Source organism: Panthera tigris, chromosome E1, assembly GCF_018350195.1.
Source record: "Panthera tigris isolate Pti1 chromosome E1, P.tigris_Pti1_mat1.1, whole genome shotgun sequence".
Lineage (NCBI taxonomy): Eukaryota > Metazoa > Chordata > Mammalia > Carnivora > Felidae > Panthera > Panthera tigris.
This window is the reverse complement of record NC_056673.1, coordinates 44,909,218-44,930,561: the sequence shown is the minus strand read 5'-3', so window position 1 is coordinate 44,930,561 and position 21,344 is coordinate 44,909,218. Positions and strand designations below refer to the sequence as shown.

General features: G+C 39.1%; 1 protein-coding gene across 5 annotated transcripts in view; it reads right to left on the bottom strand.

Moving 5' to 3' along the window:
• The window catches only part of TLK2 (tousled like kinase 2), a 123,324-nt gene that overhangs the window by 44,130 nt on the left and 57,850 nt on the right, over positions 1–21,344 (bottom strand). For all 5 annotated transcript variants that reach the window (XM_042967404.1, XM_042967402.1, XM_042967403.1 and 2 more), the window contains 4 exons: positions 20,248–20,415; positions 7,517–7,612; positions 6,203–6,295; positions 679–789 (listed from right to left, as the gene is read on the bottom strand). In XM_042967404.1, the coding sequence (XP_042823338.1) occupies positions 679–789; positions 6,203–6,295; positions 7,517–7,612; positions 20,248–20,415 (468 nt within the window). The remainder of the gene's footprint in view (positions 1–678; positions 790–6,202; positions 6,296–7,516; positions 7,613–20,247; positions 20,416–21,344) is intronic.

Here is a 21,344-nt window from a genome sequence, read left to right as displayed (position 1 = left end):
ATAAAGGAAACATGGGCCATACATAAGTATAGGTTGACTTAATTTTTTAAAGCACAAAGCACTTAATTATCACATTTTTATATACATAAGTTACTTCAAATACCATCTCTAAAATGGAAATGTAAGTACTGCTACATGCTTGTAAGAGTTCTAGGGTATGTACTTCAAAGGTCAGGATGAGTGTTAAGAACCAAGGAGCGCCACACCGCAAACAAACCAGGACAAGCTGTCCCTGTCCGATCAACATCACACTCAGAGCAAAGCACAACCAGAAACGATGTCCCATATTATCACTCTGGATGTCTGGTGCTGTGTCCATGGAAGAAAGAATTCTAACTGTCAAATTATAAGGAGTCTTTTCCTAAAGGGGTGCCTGGGTGGCTCAGTCAGTTAAGCATCCGACTCCCGGTCTCAACTCAGGTCATCACCTCACGACTTGTGGGTTTAAGCCCTGCATCTGGCTCCGCGCTGACAGCCTGGGATTCTCTCTCTCCGCCCCTCCCCTGCTCATGCTCTCTCTCCAAAAATAAACAAACGAACAAACAGACATTAAAAAAAAAAGTCTTTCCCTAAAAAGCCCAACTTTAAAATACTTCCATCTCAGGTAAGGAATAAGGAGGCACAAAATAATACCCTGAGGATCTTGGGAGCAGGGGTCAGGCCACCATTATCACTCACCTTTTCTATAAGGAGTTTCTTGCTCATTGTCACACACCGATTTAATCGTTCTTTATACTTCTCTAGCATCTTTTGCTGTTCGTCAATCTGCCGCCTCAAATCACAGTTGGCCTTCAATGGAAAATATTTTTTATATTAGCTCCAAGGAAGATAGATGAATACAAAAGCAGTTTCTAGGGAGTCCAAACAGTATTTCTATTGTTAATTAAAAGCAAAATTAAAGTGCAAAGAGCTAAGATTAATTATGTTTAAAATTTTTTATAATATTTCCTTCCTTTTTTTCTCTTAATAAACTTATCTTTTTAGTAAAGATGAATTCTGTTACAAGTGGGCATGTTTTTCTACTGATCGTATTTCACTCCTCTCAAAAAGCAGTTATAGGTAAATCTAGTACATCACATATACCTAAACTGTCACAAAATAAAAAACCTACAATTAGGGAGATGTTTAAAATACATACAGAAGTTGATGAAGCACTTTACAGCACTCACAGAATACTTTCAAAGGGTAATTAAACACAAAAAAAACTGCAGAATTTTTTTTTAAACCACATAACGTTCTCAGGATCGATTGTTCTTTGTTTTTCTATTCTTGTTTCCAAAGAAAAAGAGACATGAATTTACATAAGTGTTTCTTTCCAGAGAAGCCAGGCACACCCATGCCCGCATAAGACAGAACTAACAAACGGGATGAATATAAGGTCCCGGTTCTCAAGAATGCCAGAATGTAAATACATAGTTAATTTAGCTGTGGTCAGAAGGATGGGCTAAATACTTTGAAAATTCAAACCTCCTACAATAACAGAGAAGGGAAGAACCACTAACCCAAGGTCAATTTTGCCCTGCGATTCTTAAATTTATTCTTGTATTAACAAAAGATCTCTACTCTTTCAACAAATAAACGCTACTTTATAATAATGTGCTTGAGTTGTGAAAAAAAATCTGGTATTTCCCAATCAAATGATATAAGTGTTTCTGAAACAGTAAAAAGCACAAATGGAAGATGTTACAGCACACGCAATTTTAGAGACTTTTCAGCTTCATATTTAAAGTGACCAGTGTACAACAGCTTCCATCTCCAAATTTCTACTCTTCTCATAAGTTTAATTTCTACCTGTTTTTTGTACAGAGTTCTATGTACCACTCTATCAAAGGCAAAGTGCAAGTACATTTGGGGAAATGTAACTAATTCATAATAAAGAATCCATGGTGCGCCTGGCTGGTTCAGTCAGTAGAGACTGCGACTCCTGATCTCAGGGTTGTGAACTAAAGCCCCACGTTGGGTGTAGAGATTACTTAAAAATAAACTCTTGGAGGAAAAAAAAAAAAAAAAAAAGAATCTTTAAGACAAAGACTATGTAATGTTTATATGAAATTCAATCTTTTTTTGGAAGGTAAACACTCCCTTAAAATCTATAATCAAATGTATGGAAACAATCAATCTCTGGCAGCTTATTTAAAATCTTAAGAACTCGACAGGCGCCTCACTGGCTCAGTCACTAGAACATGTGACAACTCTTGATCTCAGGGCCAAGAGTTCAAGTCCCACACTGGGTGGAGAGCTTTCTTTAAAAATAAATAACTAAGTAAATAATTTTAAGAACTCTAAATTTTTGTGGTTTTCTAGCATTAACAATTTGTGTTCAGGTTTACAACAGCACCTGCCTATCAGTTCCTGATGTCGCCTTATCCAACATATCACTAAAATGGAAAAACCCAATGAACCACCCATGCCTGCCTAAAAGGAGACATGAGGAGTGCTCATTGCCCATCCTGCCCAATCCAAACACAAAATTTAATCAATTTGAGAAAAATGGCAGCTGCCATCAGTGTCTTCCTTTTTGATGTATCCATTCCTTTGGTATTGTTCTACAGCCAAAGAAAAGACTACAACCTTTAGAAAACAAGGTAGTAGAAGGTGGGCAATGGTGAGTAAAGGGAGCATACTACTTTCTAGAAAACAAAAGCATTTTTTTTTTTTTAACTCAAAAACAGTGCTAAGTCAGGATTCAAGTTTTTCATATACTCCTCAATCTTTTCTGAAAGAGTTGGGTGATGAAGAAAGATGAACCCATGCTCCTTTTTCAATCCAGCAGAGATTCTCAGGACAAAAGCCTACCGGTACTAGAACTGGGCCAGGAGCTTTTTAAACCCACAATCTAGCTAATTAAAACCCTGGCAATACAACCAGCACCCACATGAACAAAAAGAGGAGTTAAGAGCAACCCCAAGCAAGCACATATGCTAACAATAAAAGATGGAAGATAGGTACTGACTCTAAATCTGCCTCTCCAAATCAAAAGATGGAGAAAAGGAAACAACCAAAAATCAGACCTAAGGAAAACTACTTCTGAATAAGGAAAAAGAACATCAGCTTGAGAATGATGAAAATGATCTCCCTAAAGAATGAAAAGAACATTTTAGAATACTGCTTGTCATAGTCCATAAAACACAAAAAGACATGATGTCTATGAAATCAGAGCAAAAAACCATCAAGAATGTACAGGATGGAATAAGAAAGTGAGTTAGATAAGGGAAAAAAGTAAGTTCAAATGTAGATAACAGAATCAAAATTACATAAGATACAGTAAACAGCAGAAAATATATGGAACACAAATTAACATTTTAGTAAGATTCAGAAAAGAAGGTTGATCATATTAAGTAAGACTCCAAGTGATAGAAATAAAGGGAAGAAATCAGGGATCCAGCCTAGAAACCAAGGAAGAGGCCAACACAAGACAGAAAGAGGCAAAAATTAAGCATAACCACACATTTCCAGAATAAGAATTTAGAGACCCATGTATACAGAAGTACCCTGGCAAAATTTTTTGAAATCTAAGAATAAGGGGGGAGAGTACCTATACTCATCACAAAAAACAGATTACAGTGCAGTGTTTGTTCCTTTGGTCATGGTCTTCTCAGAAAAATTGAATGCTACAAAAAATTGCAAAGGTTCACACGTGTATGCGTGCTACAAGAAGGTAAGAGGTGAAGGCTAATAGGTTGTAACACAAAAATACCTTTTATATGGAGAGGCAAGAGAAAGAGTTCTCAGATCTACAAGGAAACAAAAAAACTTAACACTAATACATCCTTCTTGAAAAGTAATTACTTAAAATGTATTTCAGTTGGGGCGCCTGGGAGATTCAGGTGGTTAAGTTCTTGATTTCAGCTCAAGTCGCGATCTCACAGTCATGAGATCAAATCCGGTGTTGGGCTCTGCACTGGGCGTGGAGCCTGCTTAAGATTCTCTCTCTCCCAAGGGGCGCCTGGGTGGCTCAGTCAGTTAAATGTCCGACTTCAGCTCAGGTCATGATCTTGCAGTTCATGAGTTCTAACCCCACGTTGGGCTCTCTGCTGATAGGTTGGGGCCCGCTTCACTTCAGATTCCGTGTCTCTGTCTCTCTCTGCCCCTCTCCCGCTCTCTATCTCTCAAATCAATAAACATGTAAAAAAAAAAAAAGATTCTCTCTCTCCCTTGCCCTCTGCCCCTCCCCAAATCACATGTACTTTCTCTCTAAAAATTAAAAAACAATAAAAAAATAAAAAATTGTTTAAAAAATAAAACAAAAATTAAAAAATATACTACCAATGAGTTTAACAAACACGTGTAACTAATTATTGTAAATTAGGTCATAAAACTGCTTTTCATATAAGAATTATTCTTATATATGATATTAAAAGTAATAATTTAATAAGAATAGCCTAAAAACATCAGATTTTACTCATTACGACCAGGTTTATGGTTTAGATATGTGCTAAATTCCAGGTTTTATACAGGAGGGAGTCAAATAAACTAATACTATATTTTGATAATTACAGAAATATAGGTAAACATTTTTGGAGGGAGAAAATTACAAATACAGTGGCTCTTATTATTTTTATTATTAAACATTATTATTATTGTTAATAAACAAAACCCTTCCTTCAGACAGTCTTACCCAGTAAAAAAGACTGCAAGATCCACACCCAGCTGTGTCATGGGAGCCCTGGAGGTTCCTCCACAGAACCTTCAAGGACCCATAGAGCCAGGTGGAAAACTACTGCATTAGTACAAATAAGAATCAAACCTATACCTTCTAAATCACTGGAGAAGATAAAAATGTTAGTCAATTTTATTTATATATCAGTAATAGTTATTTATATATGTATATACATATATACACACACATACACTACAAATGGCTCAAAAAAATTACTGAAGGAAATGTGCCAAATGTTTTACCTAGTTAATGGAATTATGGGTATCCTATCTTTCAGTATTCTCTAAATTTATTGTAAAAAGCATATATTGCTTTTATTTAAAACAAAAAGTTTTTTTAAGAATGTGTCAGCCAATATGATAAATTGCATATTAAAAAATCTATCCTTAAAGACATCATGGGATAGGGGCACCTGGATGGCTCAGTCAGTTAAGCGGCCGACTCGGCTCAGGTCATGATCTCATGGTTTATAAATTCAAACCCCCTGCTGTCAGCCCAGAGTCTGCTTCAGATCCTCTGACCACCCCCACTCTCTCTGCTCCTCCCCTGCTTGTGCTCTCCCTCTCAAAAACAGAAAAACATTAAAATATATATATATATATCATGGTATATTTTCTAGAAGTATCTTTTCAATTCCAGATTATTTCTGAAGTTTGTCTTATAAGCACAAAAAAACTTTAGACAAATACTTATAAAAGATACAAAATGTAAAACCAGGGCTGAAAAGTACTTGTGAGATAGTTTTAAAAATTGAAGAATATTGGGGTGCCTGGGTGGCTCAGTTGGCTGACTGTCTGACTCTTGATTTCGGCTCAGGTCCTGGTCCCAGGGCTGTGGGGTCGAGCCCTGCATCAGGGTCCTCACTGAGCGTGGAGCCTAAGATTCTCTCTCTCACTCTACCTCTCCCTCTCTCTCTCACTCTGCTCCTTCCCCTACTCTCTCTCTCTCTAAAATAATAAAATATTTTAAAAAGTTCAAGAATATTTTAAAAACTTCTCTGGAATAGGAAAACAGTATTTTATATCATTTCCCACAGTTCTAGATGAAACAGAATACTCCACCTATCTCTCTAGTATATATTTAAATATTAAAATTCAGGGCGCCTGGGTGGCTCAGTCGATTAAGCGGCCGACTTCGGCTCAGGTCATGATCTCACAGTCCATGAGTTCGAGCCCCGCGTCGGGCTCTGTGCTGACAGCTCAGAGCCTGGAGCCTGCTTCAGATTCTGTGTCTCCCTCTCTCTCTGACCCTCCCTCGTTCATGCTCTGTCTCTCTCTGTCTCAAAAATAAACATACATTTAAAAAAAATTTAAATATTAAAATTCTACAGCATAAGATATCCAATTTAAAGACAGTGCTTAGAATATAGGTTTGATCCTAGTTCCTACTCAGATTACCTCAGATTAAAGGAAAATATCCAAATGTTTAGTATTTAACTTTGTTATTTAGAAATAATGATCTCTACGATATGTACATAATCCAAATATATATAACATCAATCAGTGCTTCCTATAAAATCTCTTACCATATTTTAATACTTACTCTTAACAAATCATCTATTCTTCCCTCCTTCTTTTCTAAGTCAGAATTCTTACTGTTTTCTAGTGCAGATATTTTTTCTATGGTGAGGTCAGACTATACAAAGAGAAAACAAATTTAGGATTAGTCTCAAAATATTACATGTTATCATACTTTTCTCATTACCTTTCTGGGGGGAAACAAAAAACCAAAACACCTGCTAACACAAAGAGTCTGGAATCACATAGCTAAAGAAATTAAATATGCTTTCCTTAGCCCATTCTTTAGGCCTTGTATTTTATTACACGTGCACTTCAAATACATGTTACCTCTGGTATCAAATATATGAATCCTCAAACTATTGTGCATTGAATAATGCAGAAACATACTACTCTAGAAATGAAACTAACTTTGAATAGAAAAGGACTTCAGAGGAGACAGGGCCCAAATGTCTAAAGAACACACATGCCACCTAGTGGAAATACAGAACATCAGAAGGGGAGAGAATGAAGTTACCTGAATCTAAAGTCTGTCCAACTGGCCAAAAGCTGGTAATTCAGATAAAATAAAAATCTATTCCGAAAGCTCTTGAGATTTAAGAAATTCTCCTAGATTGCCAAGCATCTTGTCTTAAAGGCAACACAATGCCAAGACGCTTCAAAGAAAATGCAGTATACGATTTGGCTATATCAAAACTACAGAGTGGAGGATGCATCCGCTATCCTTTTCACATACTAACTTTGATTATTCCCAACATTCCCTGAATTTAAAAGTTTCTTAAAAACTCTTTAAGGAGGAAATTGTGTTGGTGTGCCACATGTTTAAGAATTTTAGCTTTATTCTTGCCAAATAAACAAGAATAAGGAATAAATCAACTACTTTCATAGAGGAGGGAATGAAAAATCACTGAGGTGTACTGTAAGCACTGTCCTAATACGCATTTTGTATACACTGAGATAACTAGAATCAACCGTATTTTACAGATGATTTCTATTAAAAAAAAAACTGAGGCCCAAAAAAATAACAGTGCAAGTTGCAGAGTGAGGATCTGAACCCCAGCCTAGCTCTCCAAAACGAGTGCTCTTTCCCCAACACCATGCTACGGTGTAGGCATTTCTACTGCAACACACGAGAATGGTAAAGAGACACCTCAAAAAGTTAAAGCACCTTCCAAAAGACTTTAAATACTCAAAATGCAAGTTCTGAGTATAATACACACAAATAACGAGGTAATGTTGGAGAAATAAAGGGAAGACAGAGAGGACTCCAAGATATCATATGTGGTTAGCATTTATTCCTAAGCACATCCTTTCCTCTGCATATTGATCACCAACCTACCTGGGTCTGTCTGTGCTGGATGGAGATCTGTTTCTGGGAGCTGCTGGAATGCTCTGTGTTGCCAGATCCCGTAGAAGAGGGACTGTTTTGCTGAGCCTGTAAAAAAGGTATATCAACTAATCACTAGAAAGTTTTGCATCTTTCTCCACACACATTTTTAGTTTTGTTTTTGTTTTTTTAGTAATCTCAACTCCCAAAGTGGGACTTGAATTCACAACCCGAGATCAAGAGTTGCATGCTCCACTGACTCAGCCAGCCAGGCCCCCCCGCACCCTCCCCACAAACGTTTGTAGGCATGCAAACAATTATATAAAACACACTCCTTCTGATGAAAGTCAGAAGTCAGGGTCATGTAGCCCAAGATGAAAGTAAAACAATTTAAATGAGAAGCAAGGGGGGGGGGGGAGCACTTGGGTGGCTCAGTTGATGAAGCGTCCAACTCTTGGTTTCGGCTCAGGTCATGATCTCATGGTTCATGAGTTCGAGCCCTGTGTCAGCCTCTGCACTGACAGTGTGGAGCCTGCTTGGGATTTTCTCTCTCTCCCTCTCTCTCTACCCCTCCCCTGCTCTCTCTCTCAAAATAAATAAACTTAAATAAATAAATAAATAAACAAACAAACAAACAAATAAATAAAAATGAGAAGCAAGGGCTATAACATGGTGGCTTGGATCATGTCCCTGTAAATAGTGTGAAGTACTCAAATGTGCCCAAATGAATTTTTAAATCTGCAAGTCACAGAACATTGAAAGCTATTCCTGTAATAATATATCCTTTTTACTTGTACGTCATGGCAATATGCTTCTGTTGGAAAAGGCTGGCAAAGCATCCACCACACAGGGGATGCTTGTGACTCTAGGCAGAAAGAACTGTGAACTACTATTCAGAATACTCTCCTAAATCCATAAACCTTACCCATGAACATTCAGCAGTCCAAAAATCCAGGCTGATTTCCAATAATGTCGCTTGCTGATGTGACTTTAATACATAGTCACATAGTCACACTGGGCATTCTAAGGCATTTAAAATTTATAGGGTTTAGGTCTTAATGTAATTCATCTATTCAGGAGTATACAATCCTTATACTCCCAAAAGTCCTTTTAAAAAACAAGATTGAACCTAACATAATACAACCCTTCACAGACATAATTAGAAAATATTGGCTATTCTGAGGATTATGGGCTAATCCCATAATCTTATCTGAGATCTACTGCTACCATCTTATCAGAGAAGATGTAGTGTTTCCACATATGTGAATTTTGATACTTTCTATACACTCCTTAAACTAGTTTTCTCATCCATTAACATATAAACAATACTATAACCACCACCTACTGAGAATTACTGTCAGCTAACTGCTTCAATGTCATGGTCACATGCAATCTTTACAAAACCCTGTAAGATAGTCATTATTACCTCCATTTATAGATAAAGGAAATGCAAATCAGAGATTCTAAGCACCTATGCACGGTCACAGAGCTAGTAAGTGAGAGACCATGAATTAAGGAGTACTTTCATCTACAATAACCATTCTCAATGGCCACAGCAGACTGACTCCCTCTCAGTAACAGTTACTGTCTCACCAGGCCACAAGCAAGCTAATAAGCACTTCATACACATAATTATCTTGGAGGCTCACGACAGCCTTGTAAAACAAGGCAGGCAGTATTATATTCTGCACGTGGATTTCTTCATTCAACAACTACTCACTCCCTATGTCTAACCACTGTGTTAGATGTTAGGAACACAATGACCAAGTCAAACAGAAATAAAACCCACAGACCCAGTCATTATTCTGCCTTAACAGAGCTTAGAATCCCAGTGAAGATTTATTAAGCACTCAATAAATATTTGTTGAAAGAAACTGCTAAATAAACAATCACACAGTAAACACAAAATTCCAACTGGGATAAGTGCTGTAAAGAGTATTCAACAGGGGGGGGAAAAGAAGAGTATCCAACAGGGCACATAATCTAATCTAGAGTCAGGGATGACTGCCTCAGGAAAGCAGCATCAGAGTTAAGATGTGAAGGAAATAAGCAGTCAAGGAGGAGACGGTCAGGTCATTCCCAGGAGAGAATGTGTACATAAACACAAGGGGAAGAGAGAAGACTGATGGGGAGATCAAAGAAGTCAAAAATGAGAAACCAGTCTCAAAAAGGCTGAACACCGTGCAAAGCCCGAAATGACAGAGCTGGGATCAGAGCCACATTCAGGGAAGTCCAAATAACGGAAAATGTTCTTTACTCTCTACGATGCAGCAAATTTTTTTTTTTTACTTGCTAATTAATAAGGGTCATTGATATGAACCTCAAGTATTATACTGAACTATATGAGCATTATCTCCTTCAGTTATCATTAGATTTCTCTTATAATCCTCTCCTTTTGAAGTGGGTTTCTAAACAAATATGACTTTCAAACTATATAATAAGAGCCAGTAAGAATCACATGACTGACTAAAAGGCTCTTCTATAACTTTCAGGTTTTGGTATACAAGCTTTGCTAAAATGCCTTTTTATATGTGCTCATTTCTGATTCTGAGTTTTCTTTCAGCAAACAGGGTGCTAGAATGTAACTCAGTGGGATGTGCCAAATTAAAGCTCTCTGTAAAGATATATGTAAAATAGTTCAATGATAAGAAGTAAAAATGCAAAAAGTTAGCTGAGCAAGTGGGACATAGGTTAGGAAGTAGCAAATCCTCATAAAAAGGGAAACAATACTTTCCAAAGGCAAAAGAACTACAGAAATAGAAGCACCTATTATTGTGATAAATGAGTCCATGGTAGAAAAAAAAATGCCTTCATTCTGATCATTCATTCAATATTAACTGTGTTTCTCTGTGCCTGGTCCTGGTTAAACTCTAGAAATGCAAAACTGGAAAGCAAAGAGAGCTTAGTCTCCCAAATGAGAACAGAAGTCGCTGGCTCTTCTAAGCCGGCCACAGTAGTTGTTAATTTAGTCCAACCCCAACCTTGCAAAACACCTCCCCAGATGTCTGTATTCTTTGTTCCTATTATAAAAGTAATACTGGCTTCTAATTCATGATGACAAGATGGATCTTCCAAAGTCCTACTGATATGCAGAAACACTTTTAAAATGAAATCACAAGAGCACTAAGAAACAAGAGAGAGTCAAGGATCAGAAATGCTTTAAAACATTAAATTTTAAGAACCATTCAAAAACAGTTGGGTTCAGGTAGAGAAAGTGAAATACATTCATAGCTTAAAACATCACCAGTGAAACAGACTGGGTCTTTTCTAATTAAAGAAAATTTTTTTTAATGTTTATTTATTTTTGAGAGAGAGAAGAGAGAGCAGGGGAGGGGCAGAGAGAGAGATGGAGACACGGAATCTGAAGCGGGCTCCAGGCTCTGAGCTGTCAGCTTAACCAACTGAGCCACCCAGGTGCCCTTAGACTGGGTCTTTTCAAGGGAGCTCCTGAAAAGCTCCACTTGAGATTTACATTCACATAAACCAGGAGTAAACCATGTGACAATTACCATGCATTTAAAACCGGTAAGGTCCAGTAAGGACCCCCTGGATCCCTCCCCTTGCATACTGAAGGGCCTGGATACTACCATTCTGACCCCAGGACAAAGCACAAGAACAGATCTCTTAAATAAGGCTTAAAAAAAAAAAAAAGGAAAGATTTAAAAATGAAAACTAAGTGGGTCCAGGGGAGGGCTCCTGGTGTGAACATTGTGGCTTGAGGGAAAAAGCAAAGAAAGTACAGTACCCCTGCCCTCCACAACTGATATAATGGAGAAAGAAATGGAAGGTACTGCAAAGAGTAAAACAGTTCACCCATCAAAACAAAGCCCTCCTGATTTAGACACTGGTAGAGGAGCTGGCGTTCCTGCCCAGAGCTTACCAAACATTCACACAGTCAGCCCTCCCACCATCTGGGAAGAAGAACTATGCCACTTGCAAAGGAAAATCCACGCCAATAACCAATATTAACCACCTTACTACTTCATCCAACTAAAGCTAAATACACATTTTCAAGAAAGCCAACAGCAAAAAGGAAGATCCAATGTGAAAAGACAAAGATCCAAGAGAAAACAGATAACTCCATAAAAACAACTTCAAAAATAAATTATGTCCCCAGACAAAGGATACATCTATAAAAATGAAAAAGCAAACAACATGAAAATAAACTTAAAATTATCAAAAATTTGAAAACTGAATAGATTAGCTAAATAACAAAATGAACATAGTTGAATATAGAATCAGTCATCTGGAAGACAATGCCAAGAAAATCTCTCAGAAGTGAGGCACCTGGGTGGCTCAGTTGGTTAAAAGTCAGACTCTTGATCTCAACTCACGTCTTGATCTCAGGGTTGTGAATTCAAACCCTATGTTGGGCTCCATGTTGGGTGTAAAGCCTACTTTAAAAAGGGGGGGGGGGTGGTGCCTGGATGGCACAGTTGAGTACCTGATTCTTGATTTTGGCTTAGGTCAAGATCTCACAGTTCGTGGGATTGAGCCCTGCCCTAACGGTGTGGAGCCTGCTTGGGGTTCTCATTCTCTCTCTCTCCCCCTCCCTCCCTCCCTCTTTCTCTCTGCCCTTCCCCTACTCACTCTTTCTCTTTCTCAAAATAAAAATAAACATTAAAAAAAAAAAAGAAAAGAAAAAGAAAATCTCCCAGAAGATAAAAAAAAAAAAAAGTCAAATAAAGGAAAGAAAAGTTCAGAAATGTGAACAACACAGAGGCTCCAAAACGATCTAATAGGCTCTCCTGAAGAAAAAAATAAAGAGAAAGAAATAATCAAGGAAGAGTAAAATAAAAACTTCTCTGAGATAAAAAGGCACATTTTAAGAGTGAAAAAGCCTACTATATGACAAGTAGTATTAATGGAGAAAAACACAGTAGACAGACTTCAAGAACAAAAAGATACCATATACATCTCAATAGATCTAGATAAAGCATCCAGCACTTTCATGACACAGATATTTAACAGACTCAGAAATAGAAGGATACTTTTTCTTTTTTTTTTTTTTTTAAGTTTTTATTTATTTCTTTTGAGAGAGAAAGAGCAACTGGGAAAGGGGCAGAAAGAGAAAGGTAGACAGAATCCCAAGCAGGCTCTGCACTGCCAGCACAGAGGCTGATGTAGGGCTTGAACCCATGAACCACGAGATCACGACCTGAGCCTAGGTCGAACACTAAACTGACTGAGCCACCCAGGCGCCCCAGAAGGTCACTTTTTCAACCCCCAAAAAGGCATCTCTGAAAAACATATAGCTAACCTAATACTGTCAAAGATCACATGCTTTCCCCCGTAAGATCAGGAATAAGACAGGATGTCCACTTGAACCACTTTAAGTTAAAACTGCCAACATTGAAAGAAAATAAAGAGACCTATATAAATGGAAAGTTATCTCATGTTAATGGAATAAAGACTTAGTATTTTTAAAAAGGCAATACTCCACAAATTGATCAAAAGATTCAGCACAACTGCCATAAATCCCAGGTGGTTTGTTTGCAGAAACTGAAAAGCTGATTCTAAAATTCTTATGGAAATGCATGGGATCCCACAGCCAAAACAATCCTGAAAAAGAACAAAGTAGAAGGAACCACACTGCCTGGTTTCAAAACTTAATTACTACAAAGCTATGGCCACTAAGACTGTAGTACTGACATAAGCATAGGCATATAGATCAATGGAGTAGAATTTGAGTCCAGAAATAAACGCTTTACATTTATGGTCAACTGATTTTTGACAAGGTGCCAAGACAAGACAATTCAATGGAGAAACAATAGTCTTTCCACACAAATGGTGTGTGTGTGGGGGGGGGGAGAGGGCAGGGGGGGCTGACTGGATATCCATATGCAAAAGAATAAAGTTGCCCCCCCCCCTTTCTGACACCACACACAAAGAATAACACAAAATGGATCACGGACCTAAATATAAGAGCCAAAAGGACACTGAGAAGAAAATACAGAAGTAGAGTTTCATGACCTTATTATGTCAGGTTAAGTATTCTTAGCTAAAACACTAAAAGCATAAGCAACGAAAGAAAAAAGATAAACTGGACTTTTTCTAAATTAAAACCTTTTGTGCCTCAAACACTTTCAAGAAAGTAAAACAACAACCCACAAGAGAAAATACATGCAAATCATATAGTTGACATGGGTCCCTTTCAACTCAACAACAACAAAAATAGCTCAATTTACAAATGGACAAAGGATTTATATGACATTTCTTCAAAGAACATATACAAATGGCCATAAGAAAATTTTAAAAGTGCTCAGTATCATTAGTATTCAGGAAACGCAAATCAAAACTACAATGAGATTATTACCTCACGTCCACTAGGATGGCTATAATCAAAACAACAGATAATGACAAGTGTTGACAAGGATGTGTGGAGGACCCTCATGTATTACTGCTGGGTTTGTAAAATGGTACATCTGCTTTGGAAAGCAGTTTGGCAATTCTGAAGAGATAGTTACCATAAGACCCAACGATTCCACTCTTTAGCACATACCTAAAATGACAACGTACGCCTATACAAACTTGGACATGAATGTTCACAGCAGTATCATTCATAATAACCAAAAAGTGGAAACAACCAAAATGTTCATTAAATGATGAAAGGATAAGAAAGGCTGTGAGCAGCTGAGCACCAGGAGGAATGATCAGATTTACAGATACACATCCTCAAAAATCCATGAGACCATAAGGATAACCAAAGAAGAGAAAGTTAGGGGCACCTGGGTGTCTCAGTTGGCTAAGTGTCTGACTTTGGCTCAGGTCATGGTCTCGTGGTTCATGAGTTCAAGCCCCGCATTGGGCTCTGTGCTGACAGCTCAGAGCCTGGAGCCTGCTTCACATTCTGTGTCTCCCTCTCTCTCTCTGCCCCTCCCCAGCTTGCACTCTGTCTCTCCCTCTCTCAAAAATAAACATTAAAAAAAATTTTTTTTTCTTTTGTTTTTTGTTTTTTTTTTTTTTTTTAATTTAAAATTTTTTTTTTTTTAACGTTTATTTATTTTTCAGACAGAGAGAGACACAGCATGAACGGGGGAAGGGCAGAGAGAGAGGGAAACACAGAATCGGAAGCAGGCTCCAGGCTCTGAGCCATCAGCCCAGAGCCCGACGCGGGGCTCGAACTCACGAACCGCGAGATCGTGACCTGAGCCGAAGTCGGACGCTTAACCGACTGAGCCACCCAGGCGCCCCAAAAAAAATTTTTTTTTAAAAAGAGATACATTATTTGAAGTTAAAACAGTAAATCAGTAGAAAATCTAAAACAAACTCTGGACAGTAGTTACATTTCTGAGGGTTGCAAAGGAAAGACTCTTCTCCATCATTTTAATTTTTTTGTGGGCAATGTACATATACTAGTTTTACAATTTAGAAAATTGTATTACGGGGTGCCTGCGTGGCTCAGTCGGTTGAGCGTCAGACCAACTCAGGTCATGATCTCACGGTTCATGGGTTCAAGCCCCGCATAGGGCTCTGTGCTGAAAGCTCAGGGCCTGGAGCCTGCTTCAGATTCTGCATCTCCCTCTGTCTCTGTCCCTCCCCCGCTCACATTCTGTCTCCCTCTCTCTCTCAAAAATAAACATTAAAAAAAAAACATTTTTTTTTTTTTCAACGTTTTTTTATTTATTTTTTTGGGACAGAGAGAGACAGAGCATGAACGGGGGAGGGGCAGAGAGAGAGGGAGACACAGAATCGGAAACAGGCTCCAGGCTCCGAGCCATCAGCCCAGAGCCTGACGCGGGGCTCGAACTCACGGACCGCGAGATCGTGACCTGGCTGAAGTCGGACGCTTAACCGACTGCGCCACCCAGGCGCCCCTAAAAAAAAAAACATTTTTATATTATCTTACAATTTAAAAAATCAACTTCCTGTATGTTAATTATACTACAATAAAAAGAAGAAAAAATTGAATTTCCTATGTTAAAACATGTAAAATTACATTAACAATATAATTTTAGATATTTATAGAATCAAACTCGGGGTGCCTGGATGGTTCACTCCAATTGAGCATCTAATTCTTGACTTGGGCTCAGGTTGTGATCCCAGGGTCATGTGATCTAGGCCCCCCCCCCCCCTCCCCGGGAGATTATCTCTCTCCCTCTCCCTCTGCCCCTCTCCACCACTCACGTTCAGGCTTTCTCTCTCTCAAAAATAAATAAAAATAAAAAGGATCGAACTCACAATATTCTGCCACCTGCTATTTTTACTTATCAACACCTATCTAGACATCTTTCTCTGTCAGCATATACAGTAGACCTTGGAACAACAGGGGTATAAACTGCACAGGTCCAGTTATATGAAGATTTTTTTCAGTAAATACAGTGAGGTACTGTAAGTGTATTTTTTCTCTTATGAGTTTCTTTTCTTTTTTAAAAAATGTTTATTTATTTATTTTGAGAGAGAGAGCATGAGCAGGAGAGGGGCAGAGAGAGACAGGGACAGAGAATCCTAAGCAGGCTCCATGCTCAGCATGGATGTGAGGCTTGGTCCTATGACCATGAGATCATGACCTGAGCTGATAGCAAGAGTCAGATGCTCAACAAACTGAGCCACGGAGGCACCCCTCATATGATGCTCTTAATAACATTTTTTCTCTAGCTTACTTTATTCCAAGAATACAGTATACAATATAAATAACATACAAAGTATGTGTTGACCAGCTGTTTATGTTATCAGTAAGATTTCTGGTCAACAACAGGCTGTTAATAGTTAAGTTGGGGGGGGGGGGCGGTGGTCAAAAGTTATACTGCATGATCTTTGACTGCCAGCAGGGTGTTGGGTGTCCCAGTCCCCAATGTTGTTCAAGGGTCAACTGCGTATATACCTTTCTCGCTTCTTCTGTCAACTGTATAACATTCCATTAGACTCTATATGAAGGATGCCTTTATCAATTCACACAACACATAATTGCCCTGAGAGTGTGTTAGAGTAGATCCTGTTCTGGTATTGGAAAATCAAAAGGAACAAAGCAGGGGAGCCTGGATGGCTCAGTTGGTTGAGTGTCCAACTTTGGCTCAGGTCATGATCTCAGGGTTCGCAAGTTCAAGCCCCACGCGCTTGCTGCTTTCTGTGTGGAGGCTGCTTCACATCCTCTGTCCCTCATTCTCTCTGCCCCTCCCCCACTCATGCTCTGTCTCTCAAGAACAAACATTAAAAAAGAAAAGCGAACAAAGCAAAGTCCTTGACCTGATGGAGTTTCCATGCCAGTGGGGGCAGGGGAGGAGTCAGACAAGTAAATTATAGCAGGTCAGCTGGTGATAAGACTGAGAAGAAAAACAAAGCAGGGCATAGGAGGTAGACATTGCGTGGAGTGGGCAAGGAGGAGTTGCTATTTAATAGAGTGTGATCAGGGTAGGCCTCTCTAATAGGGTAAATTCAAGCAAAGAACTGAAGAAGCATGCCAGACTTACTATCTGGGGGAAGAATGTTAAGACAAAGGCAACACCAAGTGTAAAGTCCCTGAGGTGAGAATATGCCAGGTAGTATTTGAGAAGGCAAGGTGGCCGGTGTGAATGGAACCTAGTAAGGAAGGGAGGTGGCAGTAAGAGATGGCCAAGTGGTGAGAAACAGACCACGCAAGTCTTTATGTGCCATTTTAAGTACCTTTGAGCAAACATGACTGAATCACTCTCATCGGTTGAAAACAGATTAAAAGGCAAAGAAGGTAGGAGCAAAGAATCCAGTTAGGAGGCTACTACGATAACCTTAGTGGGGGACAACGGTTTAGTTCAAGTAGTAGTAGGAGTAGTAGTAGGAGTAGTGAAGAGGTTAGAAGCAGTAGGAATCTGAACATAACCGTAATAGTAAGATTTACTGATGGATTTGTAACTGGGATATAAAATAAAGAGAAGAGACAAGAATGACTCCATGGTTTTTAAACAACTAGAAGGAGAGAATGGACAGTTACTGAGATGTGGAAGGCTGTTGAAGAAATGGGTCTGGATTGAATTCAGTTTTGGACACGTTAGGTTTGATATGCTTATCAGACATAAAGAAAAGTCTAGAAGCAACTGACTACATACATTTGGAATTCGGGGCAGGGCTCTGGGCTGGAGATATAAACTTGGAAGTGCTCTGCATATGGGTGATAACTAAAGCAAAGAAACTCAATGAGATTATGTAGAGAATAAAGGTAGACAAAAGTCTGAAGACTGAGCCCTGGGGCACTCCACTGTTTAGAGGTCTGGGAAATGAGAAAGAACAAAAAGAGTGGAAGCGGAGGGGAGCACAAGAGGACGTGCTTGGAGAAAGGAGTCATCAGTTATGGCTAATGAATCATGCTGGACAGATACATTCTGAGGACTGATCACTGGGTGCAGCAGTGTGGAGGCCACAGACACCCTCGATACAAGTTCCTGTGAAACACCGGTGAAGGGAAACCACTTCCGGATTTCTGCAATAAGAAACAGTGCAATAAACATCTTCATATAGTTTTATGGGAATAGAATTCCTGGGTCCCAGGACATGTAAATTTAACACTCGGATACAAACCAACTTGCCCAAGAGACTGCACCAATTTAGAGTCAGTATAAAACTTGCATGTGTATCTAAACTATAATCTACACTGAGAATTATCAAATGTAACAATCCTTAACACTCTGACAGGTCAAAAGTGTTATACCTTGTTTTATTTTGCATCTCTCCACGGCTGAAGTTAGGCAGTTTTCATGTTATTAGTCATCTGTCTTCCCTCCACCTACCCCGTAAAACTGCCTGCTAATTAATAGCTTTTGCCTATTTATCAGGAAACTGCTGGTCTTTATTTATTAAAAACGTTTTTTTAAATATGTTAATGTTAACTCTTTTGCTTTCTTCTTTCTTTAGACTACTAAGCTTATATCCTGGCTGGAACTGCAGAGAAGCAGAGAGATGCAGAACGGTACCAAACCATTTAAGCCTTTGTTTTTCACATTTATTTCCCTGTTCCTTCTTCAGACACGTTCATTTCTTACTCTTCTCTGCCATCTCTCCCTTCCATGAGAACAATCTGGCTATAGCATCTGCACTCCTCTGACAGCCTGAGTGCACTAGCTGATAGGACTGAGGAAGCCGTTATCCACGTGCACCCATCTCAATACCTTTTTTGGAAGGCTCACAATAGGGGACCGAGTTTTGCTGATCGAAATCCTGGGTACTTAGCTACATGCCTGTCACATAGTGGGCATTCAGTAAGTATTCGTGCAATAAACAAAGGGAACTCCCCTCAAGTGAAATGGAAATAGCTTTCAAAAAGGCAATAAAAGAACATAAGGACAAACAAACCTCTGATTATCCAAGGTTTTGCCTGGGAAAGTTAGCTCGAAGATGAAGATTTAATGGTCAGTGAATAGTAAACAATGTAATTTTTACACACGCGCACAGACACACACTCTGTAAGCATACTATAGAGCACCACAACATTCTCACACAAACTATGCCATACTACTGTCAGGCCCACACACAGGACTGTATTGGTCAATTCTCCAATTTTGTGCTGTGTTTCTGACACCCACAGATAAAATTAGACCCTCTTCACACAAGAAGTCTCTCCATTCCTTTGATGCTTAAAAAATTCTCTAAGTTTAAAAGCTGTAATATCTCGGGGCGCCTGGGTGGCGCAGTCGGTCAGGCGTCCGACTTCAGCCAGGTCACGATCTCGCGGTCCGTGAGTTCGAGCCCCGCGTCAGGCTCTGGGCTGATGGCTCGGAGCCTGGAGCCTGTTTCCGATTCTGTGTCTCCCTCTCTCTCTGCCCCTCCCCTGTTCATGCTCTGTCTCTCTCTGTCCCAAAAATAAATAAAAAACGTTGAAAAAAAAAATTAAAAAAAAAAAAAAAGCTGTAATATCTCTTTGAGGAAAAGCAATAATAACTGTAAGAAAGTATTCCAAGTTGTGCGCAATGGTTCGCTAATTACTTCATAATTTTTATTTCCTTTCCTTAAGGCACCCACCCTTTTCATGGCCTTTTTGAATACAATTGCATGTGGATTAATGACTCAGAATCCACGAAACAAATAAAGAGAAAACTTAGGTTACAAGTGGAGCGAATGAACCAGGAGAAGAGAAAGAAATTTGGATCAGTGATGACTTTAGCTCTGAAAGAGGCCCCCAAAAATGGAAGAATAGGGTAACGGGGCTTTCCCTTGCTCTGTATCATCTGTGGTGGGGCACAGAAACCAAGAAAAATAACAACTCTGGAGTCAAACTGCACTAGATAATTTGGTAAGTAAAAATGGGGTCAGACCTACTTGTTCTCCAAGGAGAGAGAAAGAAGCAAGCTGAGAACAGCAAACAGGTAGCCAAATACTCCTGGAAAAAGTATCTGTCCCAACACTGTGAAGAGGTGAGAGGAGGCAAGCGTACAGGTCACGCCAGTACCACGGGGGGGAGACAGACTGGCACACACACTACAGAATGCCCGCCTACCTGCTAACATTTTCTGACCTACACGCTGCTTCAAATAAGTGACGCCTGGAGTTTGGCGATTTTAATTAGACAAGTACTTTGGCTGTAACGGAATTCGATCTGTATCTTCTTCACTTCTTCGTCAACCTAAAACCGTATTTTCTTTCCCACGGTGTGCCCAGACTTTAACAAAGTAGTCCCTCTCGCCCCCTGGAACCAAGGGACACTGAAGAAAACCACGCTACCTTCAGAAGGCACACAGTTAGTAACGGCATCATCTCTTCACGAACATAATTCCCCAAACTCCATCAAGGAGCTCGAGGGCAACACGGATCTGCATCAGGTCAGCCTTGGTACTCACTGACACAAAGGTGAAGCAGAGGCCGGCTCCCCTCTGCGCCAGCTGCTCCGTGTCAAGCCGAGGCTTCGCCAGCATCACCGACATGAGGGTTGGCAGAGCGGACTGCTCCTCCGACACCTCCTTTGCAGCGCTGCCATCTAAGCCATAGAGGGGCTGCTCTACCCGCCGCTGCAAAACATCAAAGAAACCCCACGGATTACATGAGAAAGCAGCCAGAAACTGCCAAAACACATAATGGATTAAAACACAGCGCACAGAAGAGTAATTTTTGAAAAACACCTTCTCTGAAAACAAATATGTTTGTCGCTGGATTATAACTTATCTGTAAATCTGGGACAGTATCTCACTTGAATTCTGTAAAATTAATTGTATTTTACAATTTTAATTGTTCCGTATTTCTACAACTGAAATTGCAGTTTACTTTGCAGAGTTCAACAAATCGACTTCACAATACCTTCAAACCTACAAAGGAAATGTTATTTCTATCCTGTAGGTAAATGAGGATGAAGACATTTGTCCCCTAATTTACAGGAAGCTTATTTCACTCTCAATTCTATCCTTACCATGCTATACTTATATGCAAAAATCGAAAATAAATACAAGCAACACAATTTCCACAGAACACTAAAAGAATAATATAACACAATTATGTATGGTTTATTCCAGAAATGTAAGGATGGTTCATCATTAGCAAATCTACCGGTATAATTCATTACATTAGTATTGGGGAGCAGAGATATCAAGATTCTTCCCTTTAGATGCCAAAAGAGGATTTGCACATTGTTGGGCAACTCTTAAAAACAAAAACAAAAAACACTGGGAGTATCCATCTTTAATACAACACAGTATTTTTTTTCAGAGATGAACATAAATTAATGGTGCCATACCAAAGACACTCTCAAGAAAGTTAAGAAAACTAGAAAGGGGTTAACACATTAATATCACAATCATTCAACATTATTACAGAAGGTTTAGCAATGTGATAAGGGGGGGAATGAGGTATAAACAAGGGGAAATATTAAAGATTAAAAAGTGTCATTTTTGGATGATATAACTATTCACAAAGGAAACTAAGCAAATCAACTGAAAAACAACAA